Raw genomic sequence first — 16,748 nt, forward strand, 5'->3', positions numbered from 1 at the left:
CAATCCTTTTTTACTCCTTGGATTTTCTGTGTGAATCGAGCAAAGCAAAAGTTGAGATTTTCAAAGGGGAGTAATTTCAATAGCAACCTCAAATTTTACAACATGTTTATTGTTGAACCTTGTACAGCTTTGTGCATAAAGAAATTACTTGCTCCTCAGGACTCCTAGTGCTTCAACAGTGAACAAACAAAATGGCTGCTGTTATAAAGAATGATGATGCAACTAGAACTTAAATCAACCTTATTGTAATTCTGAAGATTTAGAACTGGTTTTCAACTACTTTTAAGGGTAATGAAATCGCTAGATGTTGTGGCTAAACATCATATGCCCATTACCATTAGTCTCCAATATAGATGTCTTGTAAAGAATATTTCAGCTGTAGCTGGGTTTTTTGCAGATTTTTTTTTTTTTAATGGTCGGAAAAATGGTACTTTCTTGTGAATGATTGTGTGTGCAACAGTTTAGTGTGTAACACATCGAAGGGCTTTGGCTGTAGCACATTGTCACTGCTCCAATGGAATCACCTGGCTCTCTATAAAAATTCTTTTTTAAACTTGAAGAAATAATCAGCTGCGGTACAGCTGAGCTATTCTTTGTGCATTAGGGACCGGTCTGGTCATTGACAAGTGAATGCAGAAGCTATGCTGTGGCTGTCTGCCAAAGCAATTATTCAGGATTTAAGCTAAAAAGTCTCCTTCTTCCATATCCTCTCCCTTTGCAGGGTCATGTAGGGATAAAAAGGACTGTAAGGTGGTCTTTTCCCAGGAGGAGCTGAGGAAGCGGCTGACACCCTTGCAGTACCATGTCACTCAGGAGAAAGGGACTGAAAGGTAAGGTAGGACAAAAGAAACTCAGATCTCAAAACACAGGCCTATTTCTTTTCCACCCGTCCTCTTACTGCAGTTTCCTCACCTTCCGCACCAAGTTTCGTTGTGTTCTTTTTTTCCCCAGGATTTCTGCACTTGTTTACTAACCCCTACAAATTAACACTACTGCAAAGACAAGCATCTGCAACATGGGGGCCAGGGCCAAAGGTCTTGTGTGACTTTTAATGAAGACTGCATGTCTTATAAAGTCACCAGGCTTATGTTTAGAGTCTGTTTTTAGTTTACTACAAAACGTGTGGAAGTAATAGTGGTTTAGGTACACTTTTTTTGGAAGACATCGTGGTAAGCAGAACCACGAGGGAAATGGCCCTGTGCCAGGAGGCTGGAGTTTTGAAGGTGGCCATTGTAAGTATAGACGTTTTGGCTGCAGAAAGAAGGTAGCATAATTTAGTTCTTTTCCACCCCACTCCAATTTCTTTTTGAAGCACATGTGGAGAAGGTATTTATTGGCTCATTTGTGGTTGGAATGTAAAAAATTTTCAATAACTGCCCTCACATGGCTTTAGTCGCTGGAAGCCAGCCTCAAGTCCTGGAGGGAAAAAAAGACTCACTTCCAAGAGTGTTTTTAGTGAATAAAGTCTCTCTCTCAGCTGATTCCAGTATGAAAGTAACTTGCCAAGACCCAGCCATTTTTTGTTGTCCAATTTATACCACTGAGCTTGGCCTAAGGCCCTGGCTTTACCTCTGCTCCAAATGTACTAATGATGCAACTGCTTGTTTTCATTCATGAGCTGAAAGGGCTCCCTGCTGCATGTGCGGTCCTGGTTAATAGGCAAACCTTTTCCTGACAGTGCTGAATTTGGTGGCTGAATGTGCTGGGGATACTGGCAAGGATGGTCCCTCTCTCTGCTCCAGCCCCCTCGATCCTCCTGCAGCCCTGGCGGGGCAGGGGGATGGTGGCCTCTGCTGGGAGGGCTGCCTTCCCCCTGGCCCTCCAGGCTCTTGTGTACGGGACCAACAATGTGATTTAATGCACACAAACAATCGGAGATTAGGTCATTCTTAAAAATCCTGTTTATAAAAAAAATTGGACCTCATAAAAAGGGTGAAAGGATAATAAAAACAAGCTGCTGAGCACATAGGCTTTTTGTTGGGCTAGCACAGCTGATTCATATTAGGTGAATGACCTCCTAGCCTTTTAGATTGTTAACTTAGAAAAATATTCCCTTAAAGCTGGAATATTGCTTTTCAACTGAAAATATAAGGCACACACAGCTTGAAATCATGCACCAATTATTTCATTTTCAGCTACAATGCCTCTGCTGCCCAAGCAGTCAGTGGCAGCCTGACCCAGCGCCTCACACCTCGCTCCGCTGTGGCCGCTGAGCCTGCAACAGACGCATGGCCCATTCACTGGCCCAGGCAAGTGTAGCAGGTTGAGCTACAGGCTAAACAATCCATGTTTACAAAAATTTGACATTTCACTTGCCAGACAGGGGAAGACTTTAGTTTTACGCCTTTTTGTTGGTGTTGTAGTTCTGGCCTTTGAACTGTGGGAAAATTTGCTTCCTTTTGCATGATGCGTAACACCTGAGGCACACTAACAAGGACATTCCCCTTTTCCTGTGCCTGCTTTATTTGCTGCCTTTAATAAAAAACAACTTCCAACTCTGAAATTGTGGGTTTTTTCTATAATGTTTTCTAACGACTTAGATACTTTGGTAATTAACACCCCCCCCCCCCCAAGACCTTTATTTAATTCTAAAATGTTGTGGTTTTTTCCCAGTGCCTTTGAGGGGGAGTACACACACCATAAAGCTCAAGGAATATACAAATGTGTTGTTTGTGGGACTCCTTTATTCAAGTGAGTATGCTAAATATAGTTTTGTGATGTCTGTCTCTTAGGTTATGTGTAATCTTGTGCATATTCCATACATAATTGTATAAAGTAATTTTATAGACTCACAGAATGGGGAAGTCATTCAGCCTGTTAAGGGGTACATGAGAAGCGATGCAAATAATAGTGCTATAGTAAATTCATCTCATAATAAAGATGAAAAATTATGATAAATAAGACAGTAAGATAACATTCAGGTAAAACAGGAAATATGACAGAAAAACAAGTAGTGATTGTTTAAATATTTTTTTCTATATGCAGCTATGCCAAATAATTGCAACACAGTCTTTCACTGCCTTGACAGATACTGAGGTTTGACTGTTAGCATTACTTACAGGTAGCTTTAAGAGCTACTGGGTGGCAAGGCTGGATCTATGCTACAGCATTTTATCTGATAATGGAGAAAAAAGTAGATGCCTTTTTTTTTTTTTTAGAATTCAAGCAGTTAAGAAAACAAAACCTGGGGAAAGTGCATTGCTTACTGTATTTCCATCCATCCCAAAAAGCACACATGGAGAGCTGATTTAGGAACTGGAGCAAGGATTAAGAAAGAAATACTAACTCTTTTGTCTTGCATGAAAAATACTCTTTAGAAGCATTCTGGGAATTACAGCTGTAAGTTTAATGCTAGAAGCAGTGCTGATTGAATTCTCTTGATCACTGCATTGTTCTGCAGAGATTCAGTTGTTGCTTATGTGTTTTTTCTTATTTCTAGCTGCTTGTGTTCATTCTGATGAATTTAATTTTTTTCTTGCTTTTTTCCCCCCTCAGTTCACACTGACTCAGTCCCTCTCATTTGAGGAGGTACCTTTACAAGAGCATGAGGCAGGATGATCAGGACAGTGCTAATAATACAGAAAATTGGGCCAGTAATAGACTACAAAGGAAAATACAATTGATGTAGCTCTAGAATCACCAGATGGGGTAGTGATAGTTGTTCTCAAGAGACTGTCTGTAAAATGAAAGACACACTTAATCTCTCTAATGTTTGATTCCTCTGTTGAGAAGATTACCTGCAGAAACTTGAGTAATAATGTGAATCTTCTGAGTTGAAAAACTGATGGTTACAAACACAGCTGAGACAATAGTCTCATGTCATGTGTTACTGTGGTGCTTAGCTTGGGGGTGCGAAGTGGGGATTCAAAGTCTCCATAACCTGGTTTTCTACTTTGCCATTTAGACATTCTCCTGCTTACAATAGCCAAATCTTTGTGGGGGAGATCCTGACTCTGTCAAAGTCAGTTCATATTTGGTAAATATATTCAATGGAGCCAGTATCTCACGTTCTACCTTCCAAGACTGACTTCCTTTCTATCATCTGAAAGAGTTGGGGGTTTTTAGTGGGATGAGATTTGGACAGCAGTAGTTCACATAAATGAATGTGAACCAGTTTCCAGTTGCATTCACAATTGATATAATATGGGAAAAAAATGCAGTATGAGACTTACCTGTGATTATCTCAAGTGCATAATGTGCTTTGGCAAAGGCTTGAGTTAATGAGTTAGATTTCTTTGTGTGAAATGAGCTATATGGAAATGTGCTTGGTTTTGGATTCTCTTGAGACTCTCCGTGGATTTTATGGGAGGAGTGAGGGAAAGAGGGAAGTTATTTTTTATATTTAATAAATCCCAAGCCAATGGGCACCTGAAGTGATTGTGTCCTGAGAGTGGACTGGCCTCAGCCCAGTCTCCCCAAAGTCTTTGTGTTGCCTTGGGAACTCTTGCCACCTCTGGTCTATATCAAATTCAGCCAGTTATTCTGAAGTGGCTGACAAGGGTGGGAACAAATGGAGAAACCAGTAGGAGTCCATCTTCTTTTGTTTACTGACCCCAAAATATCAGTATATAATGTCTTCCTCAACCAAGGAAGATAGATTTTTGTATCTTTGTCACTATTTTAGCCCAGACAGCTGAAAAAAGGAATAAGGAAACATAGATAGGAGAATGCAAAATGTATGATATTTACTAATTTTTCCCCACAGAATGTTTATGACTGAAGTATTTTCTTAGGAGTAAGGTGGTAGCACAATACAAAGAACGTCCATTGCCCATTTAAAATGAAAGTAGTTTTTTTGGTGGTATGGGAGGGGGAGGGGTGTTAGTGTTTTTTTTGTTTTGTAATGTCCAGATAGTCATCTGAAACTTGCATTTACATTTGTTTCTCATTGGCTGTCCATTAATTTTTTTTTCTTTATGTCCTTGTAATCTGTAAATATATATATTTGGACTATAGACCTGTCAGTTTAACTAGGAAAGAGACTGGAGCTTCAGCAGTAATATTAACAAACTTCAACTTTTAACATTTCTGATTTACGTTGTTTCATTACCATGTGACACACAAGGTCAGGGAACACATGAATTTTACACTACAGATGAAAGACTTGTTTTTTGGTAGGTCTTTAAAACAGAACTCTGTCTCTATCACAGGAAAGATAAAAGAAACAACTAGGAATTTGACATCTCTTCATCTACCTACTTGTACTAGTGTTATGAGAAACCTCCCAAGCTTTATGGAGGACATGCTTTAACTTTTTCCACAATCAAAGGTACCTCACACATAAAATCCATAATCATGCCATTGAATCTAATTATTCCATCTCTGAACTTTCACGCCAGACAGTCTCCTACATCCCAGTACAGCTGCCCTAAAGAAAGCAATAAATGAGAAAGACAATAAACTAATCGCAAGGACCTCCTTTTCAGCAAACCAGCCCTTATGTAGTTTTGTGTTACACTTACTCCAATCTAGCTGTAGGCCTATGCTAAAAGAAGGACCCCTGCTGCCCCCGCCTCTCACTAGGGTGTTTTTTCATGGCTTCCTCTTCACTGGACCTCACATAGTGTGGCTGGAGAATGTTTCAGTGCACAACATTGATCTAATAGAAAATTAATAAGCCAAAGAAAAAGCCCTCATACTTATTAACCATACCTGCTTGTGGTAATTTTTTGTGAGCCACATTTATCATGGCTGGACAGCCTCTGCCACAAGGTTGTGTTTTTCTGTATGAGTTCACAGAGGTCCACCTACGTCACCCAAATCCTCAGTGTTTTCTAAGGGCCAAATGTATTTGCAACATTGCAACTAATGGCAATTGCTTTAATTTTTCCAAGCATTTTCTTGCACATTGTGCAAAAATACCATTCTGTCCACAGCCACGGTTAGAATGGACCTGAGTGAAATCCATGACTCATGCTATTGCCATAGGAGACAAGCTATTCCATATTTAACAAACCATAGTCATATTCTTTACCATGTGCAGGACTGTGAGAAAGATGTGTTATAGATGGGAATTGGGAAGCCTGGGAGAATGATTTCCATTTAAAAAAAGAAATATTATTGTTCTGTCAGTTTCCAATTTTTAGGGCCAAGGACTGAATTGCCAAGTCTTCATAAATCACCCACTGCTGCCTTTATTGCTTCCTGGAAGGAATTCTTGGTAATGGTGTTGGCTCTTCTGAACATGTGCTAGGAGACATAGCAACAGCCTTATTCATGCTGTATTTTCATTTGATTTTTGTTGAGCTGTGTCAGGTCTTCTCAACATCTCTCAGACATCCATCCAATCATGAGAAAGTGAAAGCATGGCTGGGTAATATAATTGTACCACTAACATTGTACCACTAACACTGTACCACTCCTGCCTTCACAAGGGAGGATTTCAGTCACTAGGCTAGATCAATACAAGGAATTTCCTTGCTGCAGTGCTGAGTGCTTAGTTAATGGTCTTTAAGCCTTCTTAATGATTATCATTTGAGTGTGCCAAATGACAAATCAGCACTGGCTATCTGGCCAGGAGAGCCCATATGAAGTCATTGCTGTAATGTCTCTAATAAGATCTAATAGAACTACTCGAGCAACTTCATCTGTCCTGACTTACTCTTAGATTCCTCAAAAACTTTGTCAAAACCAGCAGCTTCTATTTAATAACATTTGTTTGAAGTAACTTGGTTCTCACCAGTTTAGGAATCAGAATTGTTTAGGTTGGAAAAGACCTTTAAGGATCACGGAGTTAACCCAGCACTGCCAAGTCCACCACTAAACCATGTTTCTAAGTGCCCCATCTACATGTCTTCTAAATATCTTGAGGGATGGTGACTTATCCATTTCCCTGGACAGTCTGTTCCAGTGCTTGGCAACCCTTTCCATAGAGAAATTTTACTAATGTCCAATCTAAACCTCCCCTGGTGCAACTTGAAGCCATTTCCTTTCATTCTGCCACTTGTTACCTGGGAGAAGAGATCAACACCCACCGGGCTACACCTTTCTTTCAGGTGGTTGTAGAGAGTGATAAGATCTCCCCTGAGCCTTCTTTTCTCCAGGCTAAACATCCCCATCTCCCCATCAGACTTATGCTCCAGATCCTTCACCAGCTTCATTGCTCTTCTCTGGATGGGCTCCAGCACCTCAATGTCCTACTTGTAGTAAGGGGCTCAAAACTGAACACAGGAGATGCAGCCTTACCAGTGCTGGTACAGGGGATGATTGCCTGTATAGATAATTTCCACTGATAGGAATTTCATTGCTATTTTCAGTGTAAAATTTCAGTGGATTCTTTGTACACTTTTAAGTCTGGTGTTATTTCCCTTGTTTGAAATTCACACTATTTTATATTGACTGTTCATCAGTCACCCTGCTTGGAAGAACTAATTTTCAGCTGGTCTTCACCAACATTATGCTTGACTTTGTGCATTTAGGTATCTCAAGTAAAATCAGGTAGGGTACATTGTTATGGATTATGACTACAGAAGCTGTAGATTTCTATATTTATCTGTTTATAGCTCTCACATTTTAAATAAACTCTGGACAGAACTCACCCAGAGACTACTCATCACCGTCCTGGAGGTATTTAAAAGACATGTAGATGTGGTGCTTAGAAACACGGATTAGTGGTGGACTTCACAGCACTAGGTTAATGGTTGGACTTGATGATCTTAAAGATATTTTCCAATCTAAATAATTCTGTGATGTTAAAATGTTCTTTTTGAATTTGATTTTTCATCAATATGCAGAAGAGAAATTGTCACAGCATCCATCAACAGTGAATCAAACTTTTTTCCTCTGAGCAGGCTTCCTAAGGAAGTAAGATGTACAGCATTATTCTGACTTTGTGTCAGTCCTTTCCTAATAATAAAACTGTATAATTTAATCTACTTGCCAATTTTAGCCAAATTTGGCAGGGAAGTAGTTCTTAAACCTCATAGATATTAAGTTCTTAAAACTATAAGATAATCAGGAGAGAGATCACATTCAAGCCCTCTCTAAGGGGAGACCTGAACAAGAGTTCAAGTATATTATCAGATTATAGCAGATAATCATGGCTATGCTTCGCGAACGAAGATTTGAGAAGGGCTCTGCCCACGCTTGCTACAAGCGCGCTGATGGCTAAAAAGGCCAATGCAAGATAGACAAGTCCGGTTGCAGAAGGCACAGCAGAAAGACTCCCCAGGTGATACAGACGAGACGCGATTCTTTCTGCGTTGTCTTTTCTCCTCGAGAGTGATCCTGTGTGTGTTCTCAAAAGCAGCAGCAGCGTTATAGATGGTGTGTCTCCAGGCCTCCCGATTGGAGGCCAGGGTAGACCAATGGTGGTGATCAATATGGCCAAGGCTGAGGGATTGTTTCAGGCAGTCCTTGGATCTCCTCTTCGGGGCTCCTCTCTTGCGGCAACCAGTGGCAAGTTCCCCATAGAGCACGATCTTAGGGAGGCAGTAATATTATTGTGAATAATATGTATTACTGTGTTATAACAGAGGATCCATGTGAGGGTGGAAGATAGAGAGGCATTAGGAATGTCCAGCTCTGGGAAGTACCTGGGAGTAGTTCTGCTGCCTGAGACACCACAGGATCTGTTCTCTGGCTACAGCGCAGCAGCAAGCCCAGCTTCGCTCCTTCTGCTGCCCAAGGAACTACACCATACTTAAAGCTCGGGAACTTCTGAAATTCCCAATCTCAGAAATTCCTAGATAGTTACATTAGGTATTAATTTTTACGTTGTAATACTGTTGGGGGGGGGGTGTATTGGTGGTTCTGGAAGCTTCACTTTTTATTTGGAGGTTGGACTGATGAGTAAGATCAGTGACTGCTTCCAAGTAATGGTTTACGATTCCAGAAGGGCTGTGTCCATACTTGTAAATCAAATTGACAAAAGCCTCTTCTCTGGCCCTAAAGGCAAGTGGCAAGTGGCTTGAGTTTTTAGCCTAAATTGCTCTCCTTTGAAATAGAGTGTCCTAGTTCATCCTGCTCGTGGGGAATGGTCCCTGGCTTGAGCCTCCCCTGCAGCTAGTCTCTAGGAGAGACTAGTTCTTTTGAACATGATATGGACCAACACAGTGTCCAGGGACATGCTCACAACTAAGCATTTTTTCCCTGGCCTTCTTTAGCTTGCTAGCAGTGCTGTAGCCAGGAACACTGATATTCCAATTTGCTATTTTCTGTACCATTGGGGGCAAACATAGAAGAGAGAGGAATGATTGTATTCTGCTCACACATCAGTTAGCTTAGATTGCATCAGGAGCCTGCTAAATCATTGTCTCTTCAGCAAACTGCCCAGGCCAATATGAAAATGAAGATTTACCAAAGCTGCATCTATCATCTTTATGACTGTGACAGACCTTTATTCCATCAAAATTCTTTCCAGAGAGGAGTAGTATTGTGAATGTCTGCCCCTACCAATGTAGTGTTTAGCATCCTTAAAGGAAAACCTTGCAAAGGCACAACCTGCTTTAAAACTGCTAATGCAAAGATGTAAAAAAGCCGAGAGGAATAAATGACTCCTTCCATGTTAAAGCAAAAGGATTAGAACTGCAGAGTTCTTTCTGAGAGAACTGCGGGACTTTCAAAGGCTGTTCTCCATGTTCCTTCAGCAAAACCTATATAAATCTGTTAAATACTTCATCATGAAGGGTAAAAGGAAACGCAGTTGTAACGCAACAGCAGATGTTCTGCAGTAAGTTCTTTTCCTCTCTCCTTGCCAAAGGCCTGCTTCCCTGGCAAGCAGCAGATCTGCATTAGCTTCAGCTGTGGGTGTGTGGTCACACTGTGCCACAATGTGGCACTGAACAACTGCAGTTCAGTCATACTTAAGAAGGCAGTAGTTTAAAACTCACACTATAGGAACACATGGTGATTATCGTTACTCCATTTCTGTCTCAGTATCTGGCAGTGTGAGCATCTGATATATGATGCCTTTTTAAAGGAACAGGTTGAAACCCTGCAACTCTTTGCAGTACAGATAAAATGATGATCATATATTTTATTGTTTGTGTTTGACTTAATTATTTCTGGGATCTTTAAAAGTATTGCAGCACCTTGTCCTTAGCTAAACCTTTCCAGTAGTTCACTATTTCCTTGCATACGGTGTGTTGGTGGTGGAGCCTACTTGGCATTTGTATTGCCATGTGCTGTGTGTATTTGAGCCATATCAATCACAATTGGAAATACCCCTTATAAATACACTGGATAAATACCGTCTTGATATCTTTATGCCTATAGACTCATTTCCAAAGATATTTATGAGTGATTGCCTGACTTTCAGAATACTCCTATAAGGCTGTAATAAATGATAGAAGACAATTTGTACAACTAGGACCTGGCACCGTAAGGTGCATCTGGTCTGGCAGGATGCTTAGGTTGGGTGTCAGAGTATGTACTGTGATAACAAACAATTAGGAGTGTTTTCCTTCTAGTTAATGTAGTTCTAAACGTATAAAGGAACCAGAGTGAATATTTTTGTGTGTAGCAGAACATTGCTTTGGAATGTACTTTCAGTATTTAATCTTATCCTATTTAATGGCTATATTTTAGTTGCACATTTTTAACATCTACGTGCAACGACTTTCTGCTACCTTTGTCTAATGTACTCTCAAGACGAAGATGTGGAAGATCTAAGAAAAAAAGTGCTGCTTTCATTGAAATTGCTGGAAGCTTTGTCATTCCTTCAAGGAGTCAAAATGACTGTGTTCTTGCAGAATGCTTCTCTCACATCTGCTACTTATGCCGAAGACACTTTATTATTTTCCTCATTTTTTTTCCTGTGTCTTTCTAAGATCTGTAACAGTTTCTGTAATACTGTGTCCTAAATTTTGCATTGTTTTCCCCAGGGGAAACAATTACCATAACATAGGTGACCCTCCTGCTCTCAATGGCTCCCAGTACTACCTCCCATGTTGTGTTTTCTTTCATAGCTATTCTGCTGTTGCCAGACAAAGTTCTATTCATTTATCACCCCCATATCAGTTTCCTGATTCGTTGTACTTTATGACTGTTTGGAGCTTTGGTACTCGTTACAGTGCCCAGTGACCCTTGTGACCCTCCTCCACATGCACTCTCTGCCACCTTGGCCCCTGGGCCAGTTTGTTGATGCTGCAAATTGCAGTGCATATGTCCTTACCAAGCCATGCAGCTGAGGAGCAAGAGCTTTGTTTGACCAGCTAATACCAAGTATCTCAAATTTAGGCAGCAAGAAGTCAATCATACAGATAAACAGAAGCTGAGAGTAAGATTCATAAGTTGTGTCTGACTATATAGGTAGTGAGGTGTTGCTGATACAGTGAGAATACTGTAAATAAAACGCTGGCTGAATGGCTTTCCTTGGAACTCAGTGAAATTGCCCCCAGGTTACTGTTTTTCACAGGGTGAAGACATCATCCTGGTGGGTGTAAATGCCAACTGAATTAACTGAGCATGGGCTGGTGCCATGGGCAGTTACCGGAGGTGGTATTTGTGAAGGCACATCACCAACATACTTTCTTTGTTCAGTGCTTTTGGTGGTACTTTATAAGTACCATCTCATGAGAATTATATTTAAGACATGAAATACTCTGAGCACTGGAGGAAGATGGCGAATGAGCAGGATGGGAGGAGAGAACTGTTTCCTTCCTAATGAGTTCAACTAATAGTGTGAACTCGCTCATTTTTTAAATTATAACTGATTTGATTTTTTTTTGCTGTAGCCTAAATCGTGGCATGGAATTACAGTGCCAGTTATATAAAATATATAGAGTACACTTAAAATACATCTACATGTACCTGCATGTACAAGCATATAAAATAAAAGTAGAAAATAAATCTGCAATTAGTTTTTGAGCTTTGGTCATTTTTTTCTGAAACAAGAAGGACTGTAACTTCCCAAAATAAATCCCCTCCTTGATGCAATGTAAAAGGATCCAACCTTACACTTCCTCCTTAGAATATCTGGGGAAATGCATTTTGCTGCCAACGTAACGTGCTTTAACAGGTCTCCTGCTGGGCAGACCTTGTGTCCTGCTGTGACAGCCATGACCATGTGTACAACTGATTGTTACTGGGCGATATAAATCTGATTGGAACATGCCCGTTAATTGGTTTGAGAGCTCAATATAGACAATGCTGTCTTGTAGCAGATTGTGAAGATAGACCTAGTCACAGGGTTAATTCTGCTTGACAGCACATCAGCAGCATCTTGAGTAATTACCCAACTTAAGTTTTCCCACAGTTGAATTGAGATCTTCAAAGGCTTCTACATTTACAAGTATTATTAACCGATATCTGAAACATGATGTTCCCACAAGGGCTAATTTTTTCTTCCTTTTATTAAATATACAGGTTATAGGGTTCATTTGCTAAGTGCTAAACCCTTAGAAGAAAACACTACTTGTTAGAGAAAGAAAAATCTGCAATGCATGACCAAAGCTAATGGTGCATAATGCACACTTCATTGTCTTTTTGCAAAGACTTTAAAACAAGTTAAAATTTAGGTCTGGCTCCCTTCCTCTCTCCCTCTCTCCCACCCCCCACTTTCCACTTTTAAGAAAATCAAACCACTTACTCCTATGGGCAGAGTGAGTAAATTGAAGACACACACAAACAAAAACCTCCTAGGATGTTGTACAATTAAGTACAGATCATTGGATACAATACATATGACATTAATGAAACAGTATCTGCTTCAAAAATAAATTGGAAACACTCATGAATAAATTAAATCCTCTTAATGACTTTTCAAAAATGAAAATGAATGAAAACTATTTATTTCATACAAACAACTGTATACTATGATTCAGAGTATAGAATTTAATCCTGTTTTAAACTTTTATTTTCTTCATTCTGTGATTTGACTTTTCTAATATCTTTTTTTGTAACTCTACATTGTAGAAAATAGCAAAATATTAAAGATAATATTAATTACTTGGGTTCAAATGCCTTTGAATGCATTTAACGTTAATATACAGAGTTAGTTACTGGTCTTGTTAAAAATGATGTTTGCTGGGGGAATCAGTCTGACAAATGGCTTTTATGGCATAAAGCAGTTCTTGTGACTTACGATCTTTTTATTTTCTTTTGCAGGTCAGAAACAAAGTTTGACTCCAATTCAGGTATGTTTAGATTTACAGTGTTTTACTGAATGTACACTATTCAGGTTAATCTCAAAAGAATAGTTTATCAGTTCAAGTTCAGTTTAGTTTTAAACAAACTGGGGTAGGTCAGTCTTAAAAAGGATCTTCATTTCTCACCCTCTGAAAACAGCATTATTACTGTGAAACATTTACTTTCATTCCTTTCATCAGTTGCTGTCTCTTTACATTTTCCCAAAAGATGATCAGGAAGATGTATCTTGCAACAGGCTTAAATTGATCCAGAAGAATTATAACACAAATAAATGATAATACAGACTAAAGCAAATGGAGGATTGAAATGAAGTTTGAGAATGATCCCTGCTATAGAGGAGAATGTTTTTCTTCCTGGTGGACAAAGACATTTCATGGGAATTTGAAGTCAGTGCAGCCTATCTGTCAGGAAACAGATGATTTGTCATCAAATTTTCGTGACAGATGCATGTACACAATACATACCAGACCAGTCTGTAGAGCTCAGTTGAGGAGATTTACCAAAAGGCAGTCTCTCTCAAGTTGTCTTTTTAAAGAATTGTAATGTGTTGTAGGGATTGGGAGAGAAGTGAAGGTCAGTCTAACAGATTAATGTGATTAATCTAATAAGACAAAAAACACAGGACAGCAAACAGGGGAACAGTTGTGAGAAAGAAAGAAACAGAGATCCTAATACCAGACTTATTTATTCAGTTAACTATTCCTGGGTGTTTTTATGGAGTTAAACAATAACAAATTAAGAATAGGCTGTTGTCCTGAAACTAGCATAAATGTCCATTGCCTGAAACGGTCATTCAAAATACATTTTTGGGAAGATGAAAAAAGTCTGTTTTAAACAGGAAACTTGATATTATTATGGCTGTTTTGTTTTTAGACCAATGTTATCTTCTATATGGTTTGCTTAATGCAGTGATTATAATTACTTATAATGTTACGAATTTTACAATATATATTAATCAGAGTGTTTATGTAATAGCATATTTCCTTTTATCCCAGTTATACCATGATTTGGGTTTAAAATGTGAAGCATTATGTTGCTTTTTCTTTCCATGTTAGATTTTATCTTCAGAACTATATGGGAGTGAAATCTACAGCAGGAAGCGTTTAAATGGCTAATTCCTACATCTTGTATACTTGAGTCATCTTGCTTCTATTATGATTTTAGTCTGTGAGTTTGAGGTTACCTGCTTTAAACACTGCTTGAATGAACTCTATGCTAAGATTGCTTCTTGGTTCATGAGAAAACGTGGAGGGATTACATGGAGGATAGCCTCACACGTTGTCCGTCATTATCCCCTTTTTTTTAGTACAGTCACCAAAACTAGGGAGTGGAACAGAATGTCACATCTCACTTTTCTGTTGAGTGGAAAATGCTCTCTGCAGAGCTTCAATATGCCTGTGGATTAAGCTACACTTTTCTGACTCTCTCTTTTGAAGCAGTTCTCCTGTTAGATGCCCTATTTTGCCTGCCCTTGGCAGTGAAGGCAGGGGTATGATGTTTCCCAGGGAGCCCAGCGTAGTGATAGAAGTTTGGCATAGTTTGGCATTATTGCAGGTATGGCAGTGCCTGCTCAGTACACGTCACCAGGTCTCTCTGTTCCAGAGCTCCTGGTCCCATTTTATTATGCCCCAAATACTGTACATAGGACTGAGAATTACTGAAGTTTAATGCCTCAGTCTCATCAGTGCTGCATCTTTTGGCACAAGTCTCAGCCAACAACCAAGGGTAGATGTTAAAAAATAGTAGAAAAAACAGAGTAAGCACACAATTAAAATGGCATTTTAAGAAAAAGGAAATCATAGAAACTGTATAACTTCAATGTGCATTTCATGGCCAGCAATGCCAAGGCTGAAAAAACCCTCATCTTTGTGAGAAGTCCAGCAGCCTTCCCTTTACAGGGACAGCACTCGGTTCTTCCACTGAGAAGTTATTTGTGATAGTCAGATGGAGTTTCGCTTCTGTTCCCAATATGTAAGAGCAGAGGAGAAGTGGAGATACTGAGGTCAACTCAACATGTATCATCCAAGTAAAACAACATGGTTTTGTTTCCCCACCAAAGAGTTTGCTATTACTTTCCACAAGCAGACAATAAGCCCAGACCTCCTGCTGCCTCTGGGTGAACAGGAGGGTGTAGGCAGGGAGCGGAAGGATGCGTTGGTGATGGCATTCTCGTAAAAAACATCTTTCTTTCATATGGGGGCTGCAGTGCCCTATGTAGCACCATATTCTGTATTACACAGGCCTTTGAAGAGTGTAAATGTAGCATTGGTTTTAAAAGGGCTGTTGCCATTTGACACCAATGACTCTGTATTTATACAACCTTGAGTTCCTTGGAGACAACTTAAGGTATTTTCACATCCCTCATTTCATTTTGAATTCCCTAGACTGTCATTCCTGAGTAAAGCAATGATCCCGCAAACTGGAACAAACATGCTTTGTTCTCATTTATCTTATGTTACTTGAAATGGTTCAAGTGTTGAACATGAGAATGAGGTTATTTTATTCTAGAATGCATATTTTTTATCCAAGGAGCTGTTCTGCAACTGTTGCATGCTCTAAATTAAACCTAATGCTAATTCCAGTTAACTTGCAAATCTAGATGTGCCCTTGTTAAGCAGTTATCAATGCTTATTATACTTCTTTTTCCTAGAAATATTTGTGAAGCATTGAAGAATTAAAAGAAGTCTTTCTGAAGCATACAAAGTCAGAAATACAGCTTTTAAAGTGCCCAGTAGGCTCACTGCAAACCCTGGAAATGATGTTCAACACTGAAATATTAGGCAAACATTGCCAAAAGAAGATTAATCTGAACTTGAGCATTAAGTTAAAAGAAGGCTGCAGAATTCCTACAGCGATGATCAGGATTTATCATACAAATAGCTATAACATCTGCAGGGGACACACATTCTTCATATCATGACTAACAGTTCCATCTGAGAAACATCTTTTTCTCTACTGATTCTTTATAAGTCTATAGCTCGCAGAATTTGTCTCAGAGACCATGGGGTTAGCTTCACGCTGTTAGAAGATCTTATGAAATGAAACAATTTTTCTTTTCTGTCATAATATGATGAATTTTACTGGTACTTAAAACAGATTTTTTTCTAACAAAGTACCTGAAAGTGAAAAAGGTTGTAGGAAAAATATTTTTTTCCTTAAAATTTGCTAGGGAACAAGGTAAACCACAAAAAAAGCACAGCTGAAACAATTTTGTTCTGATTATTAGTATTTTGTTTGTGTCTAAATTGCTTATTGTGCTATGTGCTCGGTTAGGAAGTTTTGTAATTTAAGAATGTAAGAATTATATTGGAATATTATTGGGATTCATTTGATGAATAATGAATAGGTTTTGTTTATTTTAATTTAGAGGAAAATAGGTCTTCATGTTGCAGTTCCATGACAGGAAGTATTTGTAGGTCTCAAAAGCTGTTGCTTAACACTGTCAATCCCACTTTAGCAATAGCAAAAATAATCATACAAAATGCAGTCAAGTGTCTCAGCATGCCCCCTGGTCACCAGGGAATGGTAATGGTGAATTTCCTACTGCCTACTGAGAGGGCTGGAGTTTTCTTGGGGCATCTCCTGTAATATTTTCTGTATACTGCACGTCACTGTGAAGGTGAGATGTGATATTCAAGTGATAGTGTTGGCAGTGAAAT

General features: G+C 39.2%; 1 protein-coding gene across 2 annotated transcripts in view; it reads left to right on the forward strand.

The window, feature by feature from the left end:
* Positions 1-16,748, forward strand: part of MSRB3 (methionine sulfoxide reductase B3) — an 84,681-nt gene that overhangs the window by 33,322 nt on the left and 34,611 nt on the right. For both annotated transcript variants that reach the window (XM_050325368.1, XM_050325369.1), the window contains 3 exons: positions 722-830; positions 2,614-2,691; positions 13,048-13,076. In XM_050325368.1, the coding sequence (XP_050181325.1) occupies positions 722-830; positions 2,614-2,691; positions 13,048-13,076 (216 nt within the window). The remainder of the gene's footprint in view (positions 1-721; positions 831-2,613; positions 2,692-13,047; positions 13,077-16,748) is intronic.

Source organism: Myiozetetes cayanensis, unplaced genomic scaffold, assembly GCF_022539395.1.
Source record: "Myiozetetes cayanensis isolate MyiCay16 unplaced genomic scaffold, myiCay2020 scf3, whole genome shotgun sequence".
Taxonomy (NCBI): Eukaryota; Metazoa; Chordata; class Aves; order Passeriformes; family Tyrannidae; genus Myiozetetes; species Myiozetetes cayanensis.